The sequence below is a fragment of the Embiotoca jacksoni genome, unplaced genomic scaffold (assembly GCF_022577435.1).
Source record: "Embiotoca jacksoni isolate LCO1_2020_lvr unplaced genomic scaffold, fEmbJac1.0.p SCAF_52, whole genome shotgun sequence".
NCBI classification, from domain to species: Eukaryota; Metazoa; Chordata; class Actinopteri; family Embiotocidae; genus Embiotoca; species Embiotoca jacksoni.
In genome coordinates this window covers 15,001-36,062 of record NW_027185406.1, presented here as the reverse complement: position 1 = coordinate 36,062, position 21,062 = coordinate 15,001, and the positions used below count along the sequence as shown (strand labels likewise).

At 38.7% G+C, this 21,062-nt stretch overlaps 2 protein-coding genes across 2 annotated transcripts in view; both read right to left on the bottom strand.

Moving 5' to 3' along the window:
* Positions 1–339: 339 nt before the first annotated feature.
* ptrhd1 (peptidyl-tRNA hydrolase domain containing 1) lies at positions 340–2,760 on the bottom strand. The gene is made up of 2 exons (XM_069172368.1): positions 2,551–2,760; positions 340–1,790 (listed from the first exon to the last, which is right to left on the bottom strand). Exons 1-2 carry the CDS (start codon positions 2,758–2,760, stop codon positions 1,620–1,622), a joined length of 381 nt encoding a protein of 126 aa, XP_069028469.1. The 3' UTR covers positions 340–1,619.
* Positions 2,761–3,366: 606 nt separating this feature from the next.
* The window catches only part of fam184ab (family with sequence similarity 184 member Ab), a gene marked incomplete at its 5' end in the record, with an annotated part of 29,127 nt that continues 11,431 nt past the window's right edge, over positions 3,367–21,062 (bottom strand). Inside the window, 4 exons of the mRNA XM_069172312.1 lie at positions 3,367–4,481; positions 12,584–12,867; positions 14,638–14,742; positions 15,867–15,984. Of these exons, the coding sequence (XP_069028413.1) occupies positions 4,400–4,481; positions 12,584–12,867; positions 14,638–14,742; positions 15,867–15,984 (589 nt within the window). The remainder of the gene's footprint in view (positions 4,482–12,583; positions 12,868–14,637; positions 14,743–15,866; positions 15,985–21,062) is intronic.

Genomic DNA, 21,062 nt, shown 5'->3' with positions numbered 1-21,062 from the left:
AGATGCTTCTCAGAAAAAGGGAAGCGATGTTAACTTGAATGGAGTTCAATGATCTGATCCTAAAAATCACCAGATGATCCATTTACACTTAATACAAGACCAACTGGAGTTTAAATCTAGATCTAAAAATACAAAATATTCAGTTATCGTAAATCAATTTGAATTTGACAGGTTCATTCAATTCTATTTCATTCATTTATTTATTTATTTAGCGGCAAATCGCAACACACAAAAAAAAAAAAGTAAATTTGTTCCAACACTACTGAGAATATTTAAACACTTTAAACACGAGTAACCGCAGGAAGGAAAAAAAAAAAAAGGAGAGCGGAGAGAGAAAAGAGCAGCATAGAGAGTTTATCAGTCAGCCATATTAAAACCTATTTGACAGCATTTTAAGTATCATTAAAATGAATGAGAAGAAGTAAATAATTCAGACAAGGAAAGTGAAAACGTTTTCTGTTCCGACTTCACGTACGAATCGTAGCCGAGGACGTAAAGAAAAGGTCGCCGTGACGACGTCGGTTCTCCGAAGAGGATCGCTCGTTTCTCCACACAAAAACAAGAACATGAAGAACGACTCCACGACACAAGCTGCACGACAGGAACAATCAAACCAGGAAGCATCGCGTATTTAGATGCTTGTGAGGCTTTCTTATCTTTTTTTTTTTTCCCCACCCCATGCGGAGAGGAAGCGTTGCTGAAATGCACAATAAATCCCGAACGTCTCCGGGACAAAAGACCCCGTGGCGTCCTCTCGTTTCTCCCGCTGCCGCCGCTGCAGACACCGAGAGGATCGATAAGCGGCGGACGTCGTTTGTCCCGCGGTTGCGAACGCGCGAGAACATCGGGCCTTTAAGACAGAGAAATCAATGCAGCCGTTGTTTAGACGGTCCGAACTGTAAACGAGAACGTTTTCAAGATTATTTGAGACGAGAACACGAGAGATTTTTTAAATTTATTTTTTAATGTTATAAAGCGTGAATCCACATGGAAAATAACTCCTCGGCAAAACAGGACAAGGAAGATATTTGTCATCTTCGAGGGGGCGGGGCTTAAATATTGTTTTTAATGAAGGCGTCTGAGGAAGCTGCAGCTGTTCCTGAACACAAAAAGTCTTTTCTTTGTTTTTGCTACAGCTGCTGGACAGAAGAATCTGTGTTTGTTTTTTTTATTGAAACACGTTGATTTCTGGGTAAAAATGAATTAAAGCTGCAGACATGTCTTGACGGGCGACGCGTTCGCACGCTGAAGGTTAATTCTGGTCAGCGTGCGATTTTGAAACAACAACAACAACAACAACAAGTAAAAGAGTCCTTCTGCGGTATTATTTGCACTTCGCGTGGAGTTTGAAACGAAACCGTGTCAAACGGAAAAAAAAAATGGTTTATTTATGTAAACGATGAATCAGATTGGTGCTTTTTGTTGTTGTTGTAGTAGCTCGTGTTGCACTTGAACAAATCAGTGCAGATTAATGACAATATTTTCAGATTTTAATCTTGTGACATTAAAGCAGTTTTTTTTTTTTAGTTTTTTATAGCATTAATAAGACAAATGCTGCCTACTGTTAATTTTAAAGGCAGAATTAGATGCTATGAAGAAAGAAAGCGCGGCGTCTCCGTCTATTTGAAGAGTTTGAACTTGCGCATCAGCGGCTGCACGGCCTCTTTGGGGTACGGCTTCAGAGCCAAGCACGTGGGGATGTTCTCCGGTTGTTCGATCCAAAGCTTGTGGGAAACCCCGGCCTGCGTCAGACTGTCCGAGAGGCCGGAGAGGGCGGCCTCGTCCGGAGCCTGGAGACGAAAAAAAAAAAGAAATGCATATCTTCACTGGACATTTGACAGACCTCTGAGGACTTATGTCACGAAATACCGGAGACTTTTATTTCCACACCAGAGGCTGAGAATAAAACAAAACAAATCTCACACTGACATGTATTTATTTGCATCCTGAGTTAAAGTGCTATTACACACTGAAGCAGGTACAATAATACCCCCCCCCCCAAAAAAAAACAAACAAACCTGAATCATTTGTTAACTTCAGACACAGGACGAGGCCACGATCCCTTCTCAAGTTTAAAAATCGTTACTCTTGCATTACAAATATATAAAGTAAAATGTGTTGTAGAGATAAACCTTTCATAACGAGGCTCCATTAGAATTTTTTTTTTTTTTTTTTTTTAAATAGTCTGATGAATAATTACGACAATCAGGTAGCGAGGACATATCTTACCATGTTGTTATAATCATTAGAGGGAGCCTTTCAATTCGGCATTCATGTTACACGCCGAAGTGAACTCTTCTTTTAACAAAATTAAGGTTTTTAAAGCAGCAAGCGAGACAAACACCTTGAGTAATTATGGCTGGTGAATGGTTAAAAAAAAAAAAAAAGAAAAAAAAAGATACTACATGGAAATTAAGTGCTGCCGATTGATTCAAGTAACCGAGTCACACAACGACGTCTGATCATGTTGATTGTGTAAGACGATATAACGGCTGCAGCGTTAAAGTAGCGCGTATTTGAATGGACTTCTGCGCGACGCGCCGCTCTTACCCCCAGCACCACCTTGTGCATGGAGTCCAGCTCGGCCAGGTACCGCTGCGTGTCCGGGTCTCCGTAGTGGAGGTGGACGGCGGCGGTGGCGGCGTGACAGGCCTGAGTTATCACGGCTCCCAGAGGCCAGGACAGCTTGTGGACCAGGTCCGAGCGGACAACCACGTACTGGACCAGCCGGCCAGGCGCACCGGCTCCCGGAGCCGCCATTTTTTTTCCATCTGAACCGGAACGGATTCGGGTGTGTGTGTGTGTGTGTGTGTGTGTGTGTGTGTTTGTTTATGTTCCGGGTCAAAGCGCGGTAAATGACAGCGACACCGCCCTCTGGCGGTCACTTCGAAAACGTCATGGTAAAACAGCTATATTCACAAGAAATGTAATGTTAAATTGAATAATATTGATATTTAAATCAGATATTAAGATAATATTTTTAGTTTTTAACGTTAGATAATATTAAAACATGATTTTTTTTGTGTGTGTGGGTATATCAGACACATAAATTACATGGTTTAATATTGTTAAAAGCTAAAAATACGATCTTATACTTGTAAATAAATGCAAATGCATTGCAAAAACAAGATATTATGAAATTCACTGAGATGTCACTCAAACTGTGAAGCTGTTTTATCATTTAAATGTTATACTAAATTCAAAATGAAGGCAAAATAAAAGCATTTTGATAATATTTTTGGACACCGTCGTACTTTTTTGTTTGTTTAAATATGACATATTTCTTTTACCTATTAAATCATTTTGTTAATAAAAAAAAGTCTAAACCATTTTGTTCAAGCAAAATAAACCACAAGCAAACACCGGTAAATGTCACAATAATTATTTATTAAGCATACACATTATAATATAAATATAAAATATGCTATTTTTGTTTTTAAAATTGGTGAGACATCATTATATCTGTGTTGAGACAGACAACCATACAAACAGGTTTTTAATATTCTACCAAAATCGGCTGAAACTCCTATGCAGCTGTAACAAACTCGCCATGACGGTGCCGTCCTAAAATCAGAGCCTTGTATTCATGGAGCACGTCAGAGGAGTGCGACTGATCTCGGATCAGGTCCGTGTAAATGTCACCATCAATGAGGAGGCAGACTGGTCTTAGATCAGCGCTTCCTATAGTCTAAGATGCTGTATGCAGTGGGCCCACGTACGGAGAGAGCACAATAACCTACCATATAGTTTCTGTTATATATATATATATATTTCTTACTTGAAGTCCAACAATGGCAATTAGCAGCATGATAACGCACCACTCAGTTTGTCCTATAGTTCCAAGAAACTGCAAAAAAAAGATAAAAAATAAAAAATAAAAGTCAGGAAGTAAACGTACGGATGATCATCGTCACTGTACTAAGAGAGAGAGAAACTCGTCCACAGTGAAACAATCAAAGATAATCAAACAATCAAAAAATCTGATCTGAGTGATGGCATTTGACGTCAGGAATCGGGGGTTCAATTCCGCTTCGCCTCAGTCGACGTCGGGGGAAGCGGGGGGCCGTCGTCCTTGTTTCTGTTTTACGAAAGGGAAAATTCACGACATCAAAGTCCTGTGCGTTTAGTAAATCTCACGGCATGAATTACAGCTTCACGTTGACTGAGTCTAAAGCGAATTGATCCCCCCAAAACCTATGAATGACAATAAATAACAAATAGTTTTTTTTTTTTTTTTTTTTTTTTTTTTTTATTCAAACAATTTTTCTCTTCTTTTTTTTTCGCAGTTTTTTCCCCGCAGTTTTTTGTTTTTTTTTGTTTTGTTTTCCGTTTAAAGTTTGGTTGACATGCTGACTCGTCGTGTTTTGCAGTTTTTTTCTTTTTTTGTTGTTGTGGTCGATCAAAAGGAAAAGTATTGGGCGAACCACTCCTGGCGCTGGGCGTCCGGGGAGTCGATGGCGGAGTCCTTCGTTTCAGGAGGGCTTCGGTGGCGCAAAACAAAAACAAAAACAAAAAAAAACAACAACAAAAACCCACCGTCCGACGCCACGAAAACAGAAAAGTTAAAAGACAGAGAAAGACAAGTCAGGGAGGAGGTCAGGGGTTCATTCAAGATTATTTAGTTTTACTGAAAGACACAGGCAGTGATGGAAAGTAACATTTCTACTTCAATATTTTACGTGACTAAACAAATCATTCACCTCCAAAACATGTTAAATTACTCGTAAGTCTTATTTTCTTATAAAAAAAAACAACAACCTGAATGTAATATTGAAAATGTTTTATTTAATAAGTTCTAGATCTGCAGCCGTATATAAGAAGACATTTTCGGATGATTTTCAGATTAAACTGTCAGAAATCGCGTGAAGTCGTTACAGGTTTTGCTCCCCCTGCAGGCAGCAAAGGAAAATGCAACATATTTATCTATCAATAACGATAATAAAAAGACTATTAAATGAGCCTTAATGAGTATTTGTACTTCTGGAAATGTATTGATAACACTGACATACTTAAATAAGCTTTTGAATGCAGGACATTTACTTATAATGGAGTATTTTTACATCGTGGTATTTCCATTTTTACGTGAGTAAAAGGATCCGAGTACTTCATAAAACTTAAAAAATTCTTCCCTTCTGTGTTTGGTCTTTTTTGTTCTCTATGATTATTTTCATATTTCTTTCTCAATCAATGTCAGTCAACACGTGTTGCACTGATTTTAAGTGTCCTACACAGTTCAGTTGACACCTGTCCGACTGTCTGCAGGTGTAAGTCTCTTCTCCGTCCACAAGGTGGCAGCACAGCCATTGTCGGGAGAAACAGGTGCGTTTGTCTCCTGACTTCTCACTAGTCTTATACAGCATTCACTTATAATAACTGTAAATATTTACTGTTTGGCAGCTTTGGAAAGTCACTTTGACTTCATTTTCACATGGAAAACATTTGTTTCCCCAAAATATCTAAAGTAAAGGTTTACGGATAAACTTTCTTTTTTTTTTAAATTTCCAACACATCTCATGAAAAGACCAAAAACAATCATGAACCTGTGAAAAACTTTCGCATATAACAGAACTTTTTTGCATTGTTTTTTTTAAACAACAATCAAGAATAACTGCTTAATATATTTACTCTTTAACACGTGTTGTTTTTTTTTTTTCCCATAATGGGCCTATGACAGTATTTCAGAACGATAAAAAAACAACCTCTCTGACAGAGTACCCGTTTGCCTCAAACTATTCAAAGTGTATTATCGATAGAAAAAGACGGTTTCTCCGCGACCAGATGAACCTGCTGGTTTCTTCCTGACTGCCTGTTTTTCGGCAGAGGAAACGTGTTGTTCCCCAAAGTTTGAACTAATTAAAGCTTGTGTGCATCTCATAAAAAACAAAAACAAACACCTCCTGCACCTTTTTTAATTGGTTATACTTCCTAAACAAACAGTCCCATGACCCCGGGGAAACTTTTACGTTTGAGGGCGTGATTTTTATTTATTTTTATTTTTATTTTTAACACTCGAGGCGGTCAACTAACTCCCGAAAGACTTCGCCTCTTATTTGTTTGTTCAGCCTTAATGAAACACGGTCACAGTTCAGACTCACAGCGTTAAAACGGAAACCCATAAAATATTCATGTTAATGTATCATTTGCGTGAAAAAAAAAAAAAAAAAATCCTCCTATTAAGCCAGCGCTATTGTAATATTTGCAGTTTTTTAAAAACAATTTTTGTATTTGCACAAAGATGCTCGGAAGATCAGCTGATTCAGAGATGAGTTTTTTTTCTTTCTTTTTTTTTTTTTTTTTAAAGATCATTCGAGGAAGATTTTGTACAGCAGAAGAAAAAAATAAAATAAAAGAGAGATAAGAGATGAAATGCGGCGGAATGAAAATGTCTCCGCAGCGAGCAGAGGAGGAAATACGACGGAGAGAGAGACAGAGAGACAGATGGGCAGAAGACGAGATGATGAATCAAGGTCAGAGGAGGAAGATAAGAGGGAGGAAAGGACGGAGAGTGTTTCTGTTATCAAAGAGGGGGCGTGGCCTCTCCTTTACACTGGCTGGACCTCTCGTGAGGGCGGCGGATAGAAAACCCTGCAGGACCGTCTGTGATGGAAGTCTTCAAAAAAAAAAAAAATCAAAATAAAAGCAAAGCCCAACGTTCAAAAGCTTATTTTACCAAATGTCTGTCGGGGGAACACACACGTTCAGTTTTTAAAGTTCATATCAAGTCGTATTTGCTCATCTGCTTCAGCATATTCGCATTTTTTCCTGAATAAATAAAAGGGATGGAGGTGGTGGGAAGTTTATGATGTTTGTGCATCTTGTTTATTGAACAGATTCTTCATCCTGTTGATGATTTAATGCTGATCGTGGTCCAGAAATAGTCCGTGTTCACGCCAAACTTTACAGTCTGTTTGTTATGCTGAGTGTAAATGTTGTCAGTGAACTACAACATAACCGTCTTCTGAGCTACGATGTCAATATGAAAACTTTAAATTTGCATTTATACAGAATCATAAAGGATGTGGTGAAGGAGAAGTGGTTGTTTTTGTTGAGTTTATTGAGTTTGATTGGCTTTCATGCACAAGACTTGTATTTTATGTTCTATATGTTGTATTTTATGTTGTATAAGTTGTATTTTATGTTGAATATGCTGTATTTTATGTTCTATATGTTGTATTTTATGTCGTATATGTATTTTATGTTGTATATGTTGTATTTCATGTTGTATATGTTGTATTTTATGTACTATATGTTGTATTTCATGTTGTATATGTATTTCATGTTGTATATGTTGTATTTCATGTTGTGTATGTATTTCATGTTGTATATGTTGTATTTCATGTTGTATATGTATTTCACGTTGTATATGTTGTATTTCATGTTGTGTATGTATTTCATGTTGTGTATGTATTTCATGTTGTATATGTTGTATTTCATGTTGTGTATGTATTTCATGTTGTATATGTTGTATTTCATGTTGTATATATATTTCATGTTGTATATGTTGTATTTCATGTTGTGTATGTATTTCATGTTGTATATGTTGTATTTCATGTTGTATATGTTGTATTTCATGTTGTATATGTATTTCATGTTGTATATGTTGTATTTCATGTTGTGTATGTATTTCATGTTGTATATGTTGTATTTCATGTTGTATATGTTGTATTTCATGTTGTGTATGTATTTCATGTTGTATATGTTGTATTTCATGTTGTATATGTCGTATTTCATGTTGTATTTCATGTTGTATATGTATTTCATGTTATATATGTATTTCATGTTGTATATGTATTTCATGTTGTATATGTTGTATTTCATGTTGTGTATGTATTTCATGTTGTATATGTTGTATTTTATGCTGTATAAGTTGTATAAGTTGTATTTTATGTTGAATATGCTGTATTTTATGTTCTATATGTTGTATTTTATGCTGTATAAGTTGAATTTTATGTTGAATAGGTTGTATTTTATGTCCAATATGTTGTATTTTATGTTGTATAGGTTGTATTTTATGTTGTATATGATGTATTTTATGTCCTATATGTTGTATTTTATGTTGCATATGTATTTTATGTTGTATAAGTTGTATTTTATGTCGTATATGTATTTTATGTTGTATATGTTGTATTTCATGTTGTATATGTTGTATTTTATGTACTATATGTTGTATTTCATGTTGTATATGTATTTCATGTTGTATATGTTGTATTTCATGTTGTGTATGTATTTCATGTTGTATATGTATTTCACGTTGTATATGTTGTATTTCATGTTGTGTATGTATTTCATGTTGTGTATGTATTTCATGTTGTATATGTTGTATTTCATGTTGTGTATGTATTTCATGTTGTATATGTTGTATTTCATGTTGTGTATGTATTTCATGTTGTATATGTTGTATTTCATGTTGTATCTGTATTTCATGTTGTATATATTGTATTTCATGTTGTATATGTATTTCATGTTGTATATGTTGTATTTCATGTTGTGTATGTATTTCATGTTGTATATGTTGTATTTCATGTTGTATATGTATTTCATGTTGTATATGTTGTATTTCATGTTGTATATGTATTTCATGTTGTATATGTTGTATTTCATGTTGTGTATGTATTTCATGTTGTATATGTTGTATTTCATGTTGTATATGTCGTATTTCATGTTGTATTTTATGTTGTATATGTATTTCATGTTATATATGTTGTATTTCATGTTGTATATGTATTTCATGTTGTATATGTTGTATTTCATGTTGTGTATGTATTTCATGTTGTATATGTTGTATTTCATGTTGTATATGTATTTCATGTTGCATATGTTGTATTTCATGTTGTGTATGTATTTCATGTTGTATATGTTGTATTTCATGTTGTGTATGTATTTCATGTTGTATATGTCGTATTTCATGTTGTATATGTATTTCATGTTGTATATGTTGTATTTCATGTTGTGTATGTTGTATTTCATGTTGTATATGTTGTATTTCATGTTGTATATGTATTTCATGTTGTATTTCATGTTGTATATGTATTTCATGTTGTATATGTTGTATTTCATGTTGTATATGTATTTCATGTTGTGTATATTGTTTCTTATGTTTATGTTTAGTGAGTCTGTACGGCTGCTATCGGCCTTAATATGATTTGAGGCAGGTATTGTCAATACCAACTAATATGATAGCTGAGTTTTGGGTAAAAAAAAAAAAAATCTTATTTTGAAAGGAAAATGAATAAGTTTGTGCAAAAACTTTTTTTTTTTTATATTTTTTTTTTTTATATTTATAAATTCAAGTTTTTTCTTAGCTATTAGAAACAGGTATAAAATGTTGCCTGTATAAAACAAGACCAGATACTTATTTTAAGTCTGAAATGAACACACGTATGACAAATATAAGGTTTATATCTGGCAACTATTGATACTAACATAAAAATAAATGTGCAGCAGACAAATTCAATATTTAAACTTCAGTGTTGGCATGAGGCACAAAAACACTACGCGACTAAAAAACCATTTCATGTCAGTAAATCCCATTCATCTCAGTTTAAAGTATATTTCTGAGGACAGTGCGTAGAAATACCAAACATTTAACACGACGACAAACCGTTTCAAACACTTCAATTTCCTTTCACACCCCTCCAAAATAAAACCCGTCGTTAATATCTGGTGAGTTTTACAGTCTCGTGATAAAAGTTTAGCGACTGCATCGAGCTCTCGACGTTTGACTCGATATTCAAGTGAGTCGAGGTTCGTCGAGGGGTTAAAAACTTTATGACCCGTTAATTTAAAGAGGTCATAACTGGTGTTGGTGAAGAACAAAGAGAGGAGGAATAGGAGGAGGAAGAGGAGGAGGAGGAGGAAGAAGAGGAGGAGGAGGGACGAATCGTTTAACAGAGTCTGAAAACATATCAAAGCAGATCCATAGTATCTGACCTCATACTGTCACCGCTCCACTTTCTTGTGCCTGAATGTGTGTGTGTGTGTGTGTGTGTGTGTGTGTGTGTGTGTGTGTGTGTGTGTGTGCGCGCGCGCGCGTCGGCTTTGCATTCCTACCGACGATAAAATGTGATGTTTTATGTTTTTCTAACAGCAAAAAAAAAAGTTTCGTCCCGAGCTTTTTGTTTTTTTTTGCAAAGCAGCCGTCTCTGCAGCAAAAACATGCAGCAGGAAGGACAGAAAAAAATAACACTCACTTACGACACATGCTGTAAAAAAACAACAACCTTCGACACCGCAGTGTACCGTCCTCGCATGCAAACTAACTACACACACACACACACACACACACACACACACACACACACACACACACACACACACACACACACACACACACGCCGCTCATGTATTCATGTGAGGAGCATGTTGCATCATTTATCGTCACGTCGGTTCACCGCAGCTACAAAAAAAACGCGGTTATCGGAGCCGAAGAAGAGCCGTCGTCATAGTAACGCACCACCACCACACACACACACACACACACACACACACACACACACACACACACACACACACACGGGACAGTCCATGATAGCAAAAGATAATATCTTACTTCATCAGTAAAAAAAAAAAAATACAACTTTATTCGCTTTGTACAGAAATCCCCCGTTTACGAGTTGAGGAGGAGAGAAATAAAAAAGAAGAAAAAACAGAAGTGCAACATGCTGAAGTTTTCGATGAAGATGAGGATGAAGAAACGAGAAGAATCACGAGATGACACAATGCAACAACAACAAGAAAAAAAAAAGCCACCACGAGATACTGAACAAGTTGTATAACTTCCCTGAACAGAAACAAACTAAACACCTGTCAGCATGCACACGGGACGGACGAGGAAAGGAGGAATTTCAAAATAAAATAAAAACGACGACATGCCCTTTTTTTTATTTTGCATTCCAAAGGCCATTCTTCGAAGCTTCGGATCGCAGACGGGACTCGTGTGTTTATGTTTCGGGTTTATAGCGTTATTCGCTTTAGATATTTATCGGGTCTATTTTTGTTTTTTAAAGAGTGCTGATGTCAGTTTAAATAATACAAAAAATAAATAGTTTAAACCCTTCAGGGCCCCGAAAGGAGCCAGAAAAATCATCTACAAGTCGTTTTTATATTTTATTGACTGGTCGCACAAAATGTCTTCTCTCAGGAGCAAATCTGGAAAAGTCCAATACCAACTACGACGGGGGTCTCCATCCTCTCAGTTTGTCCTTTAGAGGGACTTTGAGTCCAGATACAACTTTAAGACTTTATTTTCTATTAACGGATAAGTTGTAAAGTTTGTGTTTTTTTCAAATTTGATGTGATTAACATAAAAACAAAACAGATAAGGTTGTATTTCTTCATCAAAGATGTACTGTAAGGCTGCAACCAACAATTATTCTCATCGATTTGTTCATGTTCTTTAATAATCAATTGTTTTTCTTTATTCTGAAATATTGATACGAACATTTCACTGTGTAGGTCAAAGGTTTATTGATTTATTTTTGCGTATTTGTGTTTTTATACATTGTCTTAATTTTTTTTTTTACATTTTTCAAAATATTTTCTTTTTATTCTTTTATTCTGTTCTAATTCTTTTTTATTTCCTTCCTGTATTCTTAAACTGCTGTGACGACTACATTTCCCCACTGCGGGATTAATAAAGTCTTATTTTATTTTATCTTTCAAAACTGGTCAAATATTTGTTTATATTCGAGCAATTTTTTTTTTTAACATTCCTTGCCATATCTGTTGGTAAACGTTATATTTGTTTTATTGCGGAGCATCTGTTGAACAAAGTAAACAATATGAACACATCATGTCGGGTTTTGGGAAATTTGACTATTTTCCGCCATTTTGTAGAAATCAATGAATCAACTAATCGGGAAAATAAAAATCAAATTAATCAATAATGTAAACAGTTGTTAGTTGCAGCCCTAAACATGTATGTAGCCATGAAAAGCGCATACTTTCACATAGTTTTAAAACTAGTCAGTTGAAAACAACACACGGCATTTCCACACGCTTTGCGAAGCTAATGTTAGCGTCATTAGCTGGCTAGCTACAGACAAACTTTGCTTGAAAAGTTGTCATTTAAGCCCAAAACATAAATCGACAGTTATTCGCTAAAAATGTCTGAAGTTGACGATAAAAAAAAAAAAAAAAAAAAAAATTGCTGACAGTTTTTCAATCACTTAACTGCCATTTATTTGCGCAGTTAGGAAACAATCTCGCGAAACACAGCGGAGCGTTTGAAGGCTCTTATTTTTACACCCTGCAGCTCGTAATGTTAAAAGATTTTCATGCTCCTCCTTGGTTTATAAAACAAAATTAAAAAAAGGGGGAGGCCTGACTCGGCAGGAGAGGATGAAAGTGTTAAATAAATACCTTTTAATGTCCATCTGAGAAGATTTCGTTTTCGAAGCCAGAAACAGGTTTTTTTAAATTTTTTTTTTATTTAATTTAATTTTTTTTTTAAATATTTACAGCTTCTAACATTCAAGGTCGGACTCGAGAGTCCAGCTCAGCAAAAGCGCGTCAACCTCTAAGTGACCAGCCGTGACCGGGACGGTGAACGCGACGAGCCGCCGCCTTACAAATAAGGTCTCACCTCAGGAATTTCTTGGGTTCGGTGGGAGGGGTCGGCGGGGCAAGAGGTTTGTTGGAGTTGAGCTCAAGGTGGCGGAGGGGGGAGTTGGGGAGGGGCTCGAGGCGGCCGGGCGGGGCCGGGGGCGGGGGTGGCGGTGGCGGCGGCTGCTGCTGCTGCTGCTGCTGCCCGCTCCCCGTGCCCACCACCACGCCCCCCGCCAGGCCCGTGCCCGCGGCCTCCAGAGCCCTGAGATTGGGAGGGCTGCTGAATCGGCTCGCTGATGTTTTCTCATTCTTTCTCTTTTGCTACACAGACAGAAAAAAAAAAAAAAAAAAAAAAGGAAAAACAACAACAACAACAACAAAAAAAAAAAAGAGGGGAAAAGGTGCACCGGGGTCAAAAAAGGGAACGTTTAAAAAGGAAATAATAATACCAAAAGATAAGACGGGAATGGATTAAAAACAAAACAAAAATGGAGGGAAAGAGCGTCTGGAGGGTCGTAACGGTCCAGACGATGGAGAGACAGGAAAGAGCAGCGGGCCAAAAGTTATATCATTTAAAATGCTGATCGAAGCAGAGCGAGTGGATTCGATTCTGAAGACTGGCATCAGTCTGAAAGCACCTTCGGATGAGGAGAGATGCGTCAGAGAAAGGGAAACATCTCACACTAATAAAACAAAAAGAAATGGCTTGGAAAGCAAAGGAAAGAAGCTGGAAGGAGAAAAAAAAACTAAAAAAACAGACCGGAGAGTCGGACTGGGTGGAAGAAAAATAAAGATAAAGAAAAACAAAAGTCACTCATACATTTAACACACACGAATAAAGACATGATGAATTGATATTAATAAAAAACAAAACAAAAAAACAAACAAACAAGACACACGCACACACACAACACATGGAAACAGAAATACTGGAAGTTATAAAACCTGTGATGGTGTCAACAGTTAGATATCGATCGTGCATGTGGGAACCATTCGACGTGCGGTGAGAAATGAAACATCGTGTTTATCAGGAAACAACAACAACAACAACAAAAATCTTCTCGAGCAGTTTCCTGTGATGATCCGTGAGCAGACTAATCGCATTTCTGCGTTTTTTTAAATCTTAATTAAGAGATTCATTTTTTATTTACATTTTTTGGGGTCTTTTCTCACCTGTTTGAAGTGGGCGGAGCTTAGTTGGATTGTAACGTCCCTCCATGGACCAATGAGCAACAATTAAATGCCAATTTTATTGCCGTTTTTTTCTCCTTAAGTTGAACTTTTTAATTTTTTTTACACAATTATCGATATTAAAATGTGGAAGAGGAATACTCGTTTTCAGCAAACAAATTCAATTTAAACAAATTTGGTGCTACAAAAAAGTAGCAGTGCGTTTTTAGTTTTAAGATTGAATGCTGTCATTAAAAGCTAATGAAGGTCAAGATCTGATTGTGATTAAAAAGTGCTAAATTTATGCGATTACATTCATTAAAACTCGCTTCATCGTTTGTTGGCTGCGATCTGAATCTTAGAATCGATACCCAAACTTTTTAAACTGTGACTCGTTAGTTTAATTGCTGTAAACAAACCAGATCTTGGAACAACCTCCATCTCACAGCTGTTATTTAACAAATGAAAAATAACACCGTGTTTCCTGTCCTCTTCCGTCGTCCTTGACAACCTCCTTTTTAACAGAGAAGAATAAACGTGTTAGAATTGATTTTTGCCCTTTCACCATCTGCAATAAAATGTTTCCTGTTTTTACTGGAACATCCTAATCCTTTTTTATTTTATTTTTTTTATTTATTTTTATATCTTTACAACAACTTCATTTTGCGTTGTTGCAGCATTTCCTGCTCAGTTAAGACCTTGAAGAAATGTTTTCTACACTGAAAACCTCACCGGAAAAAAACATAAAGCATCGATCAGCGCTGATGGGCATGAAATGACTCGGAGTGGATATCATCTTTGCTTCGTGGTAAAAAACAAAAACAAAAACAAAGCGACAGGTTTCATCAGAGTGCCCCCGTGTGTGGCGCGTTTAAAGGACATTCGAGAGGGGTGGTGGTGGGGGGAAGGGGCGGGGCCTACCTTGATGAGCGGGTTGATGACTCCTACGTTGGGACTGGCGTTGAACACTTTGTTGAAGTTGGTCTCCCTGTTGACGAGTTCCAGCTGGTAGAACTTCTTGTCATCCTGAAATTAAGAGAGTCGCGTTAGCGGAGGGCCGGTGAGGCTGTGGCAGACTCAACCTTTAACGAGACCCACGCTTGACACGACTGCTATTATACCTCCGTGAAAACTGCACAAAAAAATACAAAACTGCAATTAGATCCGTCTCCCCCCGTCTTACCGCCGCCGCGGAAAATGTAAGCCGATTTATAAAAGTCACCTTTATGTGATTGGAGCGAGCGGGAACTCGGAGTCTCCTGGCAAAAAAACCCCGACGGAAATCACGGCGTCGGTGAAGTGAGGATCGCAAACCTTCCAAAAAAGAACGAGAGAGAGTAAAGCCGACCACGCTGATGGGAAATGCTCACGGAGTCTTTAAATCATTTTATGGTCATTATGAGCTTTTGGCCTTTCTGACACGAACCTTAACAAGAACAAGAAACAACCTTATCGAATGTGGCGTTCCCCAGGGCTTTATGTTGGGTCCTCTTTTATTTCCATTTGCATCTTTTAGTTCGGGTTAAATAATTTGCATTTCATGGTTGTCACACAATATTTAGGAGCTGAAATGTTTTTGGCACACAAGCTGAATAACCAGGTGTCGAAATAGTTTTGAAAATAAATCGAGGAAAATTTGACATAACATCCTCTAGTTTTTCAACAACAACAGATTTGTGCAAAGAGATTAAACCTTTCACAGTTTTCCTGTTAACGGTGCCTTTGATCTACAAAACTGGATAAAATGTGTACTGTAAGATACAGATATCAACCCCCTCCCCCCCATTCATTTATAACTGGCGAGATCTTTAAAGTTAGACCTTCCCCAAGAAGGTGCTTGATCCTGGACAAAAAAAACTTCAAAACGACGGAGCGTCTTGTTAGCTCATCGGTTTTTAGGATTTGCAAAACATTTACAAAAAATGAAGCGATTCATACGTTTCAGTTGACCTGGACGAAGTCAGGCCTAAATTATTTCTAAACTCGTAGCACCACTCATGCCGATGACCAGTTGCATTATGGGAACTCTCCCTTCGGAAATCGCCCCAACCCCGGGAAACACTGCAGCTTGAGATATGGAACTTTTTTTTTTCTTTTCCCACTTTAAGTTGGTGTCGTTTTCGGTATTACCTCGTTCGGCAGTCACCTACCACCAGTTTCTTGACGAGAGATTCTCTCTCGGAGACCATGTCCTTCAGCTCGGCGATGATCTGCAGATCCTCGTGACGACTCTCTCTGTTCCTGAACTTGTCCTCCGTTCCCTCCAGCCTGTCGGGTCGGGACACAAAAAAAAGTAAAAATAAAATAATACGAAACACATAAATAATCCGCACAAAAGATCCACAGATCCAAAAATGTGTTTGTTTTTTTCAGTATCAAATGTGACATCCGAAAGTGCAGGAATAAGAGGCAGATACATTTGATCACGCTTTTTTTGATCTACTGGAAGGAAGTATTTAGTAGTTCAGATCATTTTGCACCAGGAGTAAAGAGACGAGTGATTCATCGGCTTTTTCCCGTTTCATTCGTCTTCTGATCAATAAAACAGTAATTGTCTGCGGTTCCTTTCTCTTCCCTGCCCTCTCTCCTCTTCTCATCACAAAACCTATTGAAAGGCGATTTTTATTTTTATTTTTATTTTTTTAAATCAGAAACAAAGCCCTCCCGAGGTTGTTTTTGATGCTTTGAGTTCTGATAACGTCGTGATGGATTTTCGTTATTTTGGCCTTGAGAGAAATCTGCAGTTGTGCAGAAACTAAATCGTTTAACGTCCTTTTCCCGAACGCAAAACATACTAAAGATCGTTGACAGAAAAATTCTCATTATTTACGATTACATGGTTTGAAAAAAGCTCTCGTAGAAAAGAGATTTGTTTTTTTTTCTAGACAACAGAAAAAGAAAATCCCTGTCGAGCGCTCCCGTCAGGAGAAACTGTCCGACGACGAAATACATCGAGAGCGACGACTTGCTCAGTCAGCCGAAATAAATATCCTGTCGGAGCTGTTGGAGTCGGGCAACGTGTTCCCTCCGAGGCCGGCGGGGGACTTCATGGTCAAATCCAAGTATTCAGAGAGATTTTCCTGCTTCGTGTAAAACACGTTGTTACAGCGGGTGTAGATATATATATATATAAATATATATCTTTGTACCAGCTGGTTGAACTGTAGCCGACTTCCCTCGCTTAGCGTCCAGCTATGTTTTTGCAACCCTCCACTGAGCAGGCTACCCCCCCCCCCCCCTCCTCCACCTCCCTCCTACCCACCCACCCCGGTCGCAACCAGCCAGAGTGTCAGTGACACATGAAAGGCAAAAGGAGGACGGGGGAGGGGGGGGGTGGTTAGTCCACTGTCACCCGGCATTTAATCATATTTTCAGGGTTTGTTTCAGATCAAATGGACAAAGTCTTTCTTTTGTTTCCACCGCTTGGACGGATGCACCTGCTTCTTCTTCTTCTTCTTCTTCTTCTTCTTCTTCTTCGCCTTCTTCATCTTCTTCGTCTTCTTCTTTGTCTTCTTCTTCTTTGCCTTCTTCGTCTTCTTCTTCTTCTTTGTCTTCGTCTTCTTCGTCTTCTTCTTCTTCTTCGTCTTCTTCTTCTTCTTCGTCTTCATCTTCTTCTTCGTCTTCTTCGTCTTCTTCGTCTTCTTCTTCTTCTTCTTCATCTTCTTCGTCTTCTTCTTCTTCTTCATCTTCTTCGTCTTCTTCTTCATCTTCTTCGTCTTCTTCTTCTTCTTCGTCTTCTTCTCCTTCGTCTTCGTCTTCTTCTTCGTCTTCTTCGTCTTCTTCTTCTTCGTCTTCTTCTTCGTCTTCTTCGTCTTCTTCGTCTTCTTCTTCTTCGACCCATAAAACCTGCAGGGAGATTTGGATTTGGTTTTGTCGAGATAAGTTAAAGACTGTAATCTAATATGACCCCGGGGCTGACAGCGACTGATGGTCGGGGAGGAAGACTCTTCTCTCATCTTCACTACATCCTGGTCGGGACTTGACGTTTTACCCCTCATAGCTGCAGATCGCTTCGTATTCACAGTGCAGCATAAATAAAACAAAAACGCTCTCGGCTCGCGACCTGCGCAGTATTTACCGCTTCAAATCCTCCGGGGGGCGCTGTGAGCGTCCTCTTCAGCCCGTAGCGACGGCGGTAACGTCGTTAGAGGCAGAAAGCGCAAACTCACGAGCTGATTTCCAAATTAATTTTAAATGATATCTCAGAAACCTCCTACGTCACCGACGGAGGCAACACCGAAAAATGTCCATCGCTGTTTCCACGGTGACATCTTATAAAAAAAAAAGTGGAAAATCCAAAGATGCTCAGTTTTACAATAATAGAAGAAAAAAAAAAGGGATTCGATTATCGGATGAACTTCACCTCGATCGATTGGTAGATTATTTCATTTTAAACACGCTCTTCTTTTTGGTTTTCCTTCTATTTTATAATATTCCACAACGAGTCTCACAAATAGAATAAACGACACACAACAACGATCGAGACACTGTCGAGACTTTTATAAAACCCTGCGTGTATAATCCTGTTTGTGATGTATTAAAGTGCCGATTCACAAAGATAATAGAAAAAAAAAATAAGACTGAGGTCAGATTGAGCACAGTTTTATCTCCACCCGCCAGAGACAGCTCGATATTTAAAAGGCCTGCGTGATTAGTTCGGCGGCTCTTTATCTGTACGAGATTCTCACAAAACCACAGAAACAAAATTTCCAAATGAATTTCATCACATTTTTTTTTTTTGGGGGGGGAGGAAAAGAAACGTCTGTTTTCTGAGTCTTTCACGGCTTCTCGTCGAAGTCTCATTTAATCCTGCAGCTGTTATTCACTGCCGAGGTTTAACTGTTAATGTTGTGGGAAGCCCACCCTCCCCCCCACCCAAAAAAAACAACCAAAAACCTGTTGTTGCTATGGTTACCTGCAGGAGGAAAGGGAGGGGTTAAAAAAAAATACTCTCATCTTTTATGCACTGGATTTGGAGTAAAAAGGAAAAAGCTGCAACTGTGTTTTTTTTTTGTTTGTTTTTTTTTTGAGGTGAAAAGTGTCCCGATGTTTCAGCAAGACGCTCGCCAGCTGGAAAATCGCCGCGGTGACGACAGTTGTGACGACAATCGCCGTCGACAACAAAAACTGCGACCCGCGGGCTAAAAGCTTTGTGTAACTCGCAAGAGGAACGAGCTAAACGGCACAGACGAAAACCGGACACGACGCTTAAATATTCATGAAACTTAATCAGTGCGGCCATTCGAAGGGGGGGGGAGGGCGGGGGGGGGGGGGGGGGGGGGGGGGACAGATTTAGAGGAAAGAGGGAGCCAGAGCTGTCGTCACCGTGGTGATTAATCGGGCAGGAAGAGACGAGGCTGCCGGGCGGAAGACGGATCCGCGTTGTGGGTAATTAGATTAAAAAAAAATAAAGTGGATCATCTCTGAGGAAAGCCCCAGAAAGGCATCTTTGGGGAGTAAAAAGCGAAGGCAGAAATAAAAAAAATAAAAAAAAGATTAAAAAAATGTGCTGACGAGTGAATTCTAAAGAAGCGGTTCAAAAAAAATAAAAAAAATAACACAGGAACTGGAACGCTTCGCCGCGGACGGTAAACTCTACTTTTGTTCTTGGTGTGCCGACAGAGAATGCTTTTAATTGTCCTGCGTCGAGCCTCGCGGGTGCAGCTGAGGCTTCTCGCATGGCTGGTTGGGGCCTGATTCTTGGCTGCTTGTTTAAATAAATTAAAACTGAATTAATCTTAAAAAAAAAAAAAAAAAAAAAAAGGAAACTGGAGAAAAACTGACAGTTGAAAGCTTTAAAAAAAAAAAAAAAAAGTAAAGCAACTACGTGGGCCTTAAGTTTTGCAGATATCAAACAGGGAGTTTTTCCTTCTGTCGGCGGTCGCTTCCTGTTAAAAGAAAGTTTTTCCTCCCTTCTGTCGGAGGTTTTTTCTCCCTTAAAAGGGGAAGTTTTTCCCTCCGAGCTTAATTGTTGAATTGTTGAATTCCTCCGTATAAATGCTGTAAAGTTCTGCTGTCAGGACTTTACTGTTTTAAGTGCCTCAAAATAAGCTGCGTCGTGACGTGTCGCTGTATAAATAAAACTGAACGGTTTACAGGTTACAGATCTTGTGCAGCGACGCAAAGTCTGAATGTCGGTTCGTTAACGAGCGGTGCGTTCAGTTCCCGTGCAGCCCAGCAGGCGGCGCTGTGCTCTCAGCAAACTAAAAAAGGAGGTCAGCTCTGAGGAGGAAGAGAGCTCGCTGCATGTTTCCTGAATGTCTCGGGGTATTTATTTATTTTTTTTATCGCTCTTCATTAAAACTCTTTTTTTCCTTCATCCTTCGACTTCACCTGCTTCTGTTTTTTCTCGTCTCCTGCAGCCGTCGAGTCTTTTTTTTTTATATTCCTTTCTTTACAGATATGACCTCGCTTCCCTTCCTCACCGCATGTCATCAATATTATAAATCTCCCTCTTCTTCATCCGCGGCAGTAAAACACACATTTCCTTCCCGCTAATTCGATCCTCACTTCTCGCCGACATAAACGTCTTTGATCCACGTTTCGTGGAAATCGATACCGCCGACCTTTTGATCTCTGGTCAAATATTCTCTCACGTCCTTCTGGTTTTCTATTAAACGGACACATCTGTGTTTAATATAATGGTTTTTCTAACCTTGCTTACTTAACGACAACCTGCCACTCACCATAATAGTGTGATTGGCACGCTACTCATGTTATAGCAAACAAAAACTTTAAACTAAAAAGATCACAACGTGAAAGATGAACATTTTGTGCATCGATCTGCACTCGAGCGGATTCTGCCGACTCGGGCGGAGATTCCTGTCCTCCTACTTTGGCAAATTTGCAGTTCTAATGACGAGCCAGCGGCCGGCTTTTAAAGGGGACGCTGTGATCGCTTCATCTCAACGCTGCGCTCCCCAAAAACACGACGGTGATTAATTAAGAAATGAAATACAGACCCCCCCTCCCCCCCCTCAGCCCTCCCCCCCTCCCTCCCCCCTTTGAGCCGCGCATGCCTGCGATCGTCCAGCGTTAAACTGGACGTGACCTCAACGGACTCGCGCCGTGTGCTTCCGATACAGTTTTTAGATCGTTGAAATAGAGCCGGTGTCGGATCGCAGGTTTGTTTCTTCCGCGGACCGAACGGGGTGAGCTACGTCCGTAGCGAAGACGCCGCGTCGACCGACGAGTCTCCGAGGGATCCGTTTCTGATATCGGTCTTTCATTAAGAGGGAATCAGTTGTCTGAAAACGTCCAGATGAGTTCGACGTTTGACACCGAACGTCTCTGTTTGGAATCTTTGATTTCACCGAGTCATTTTGATCTCTTATTGATTTCCTGTT

What these genes read in the sequence shown, in the direction of transcription:
- ptrhd1 (XM_069172368.1), bottom strand. Translation starts at nt 2,760, where the DNA reads ATGGCGGCTCCGGGAGCCGGTGCGCCTGGCCGGCTGGTCCAGTACGTG. An exon ending in TGCACAAGGTGGTGCTGGGG is followed by an intron (nt 1,791 to 2,550) that starts GTAAGAGCGGCG and finishes TTTCGTCTCCAG; the next exon opens with GCTCCGGACGAGGCCGCCCT.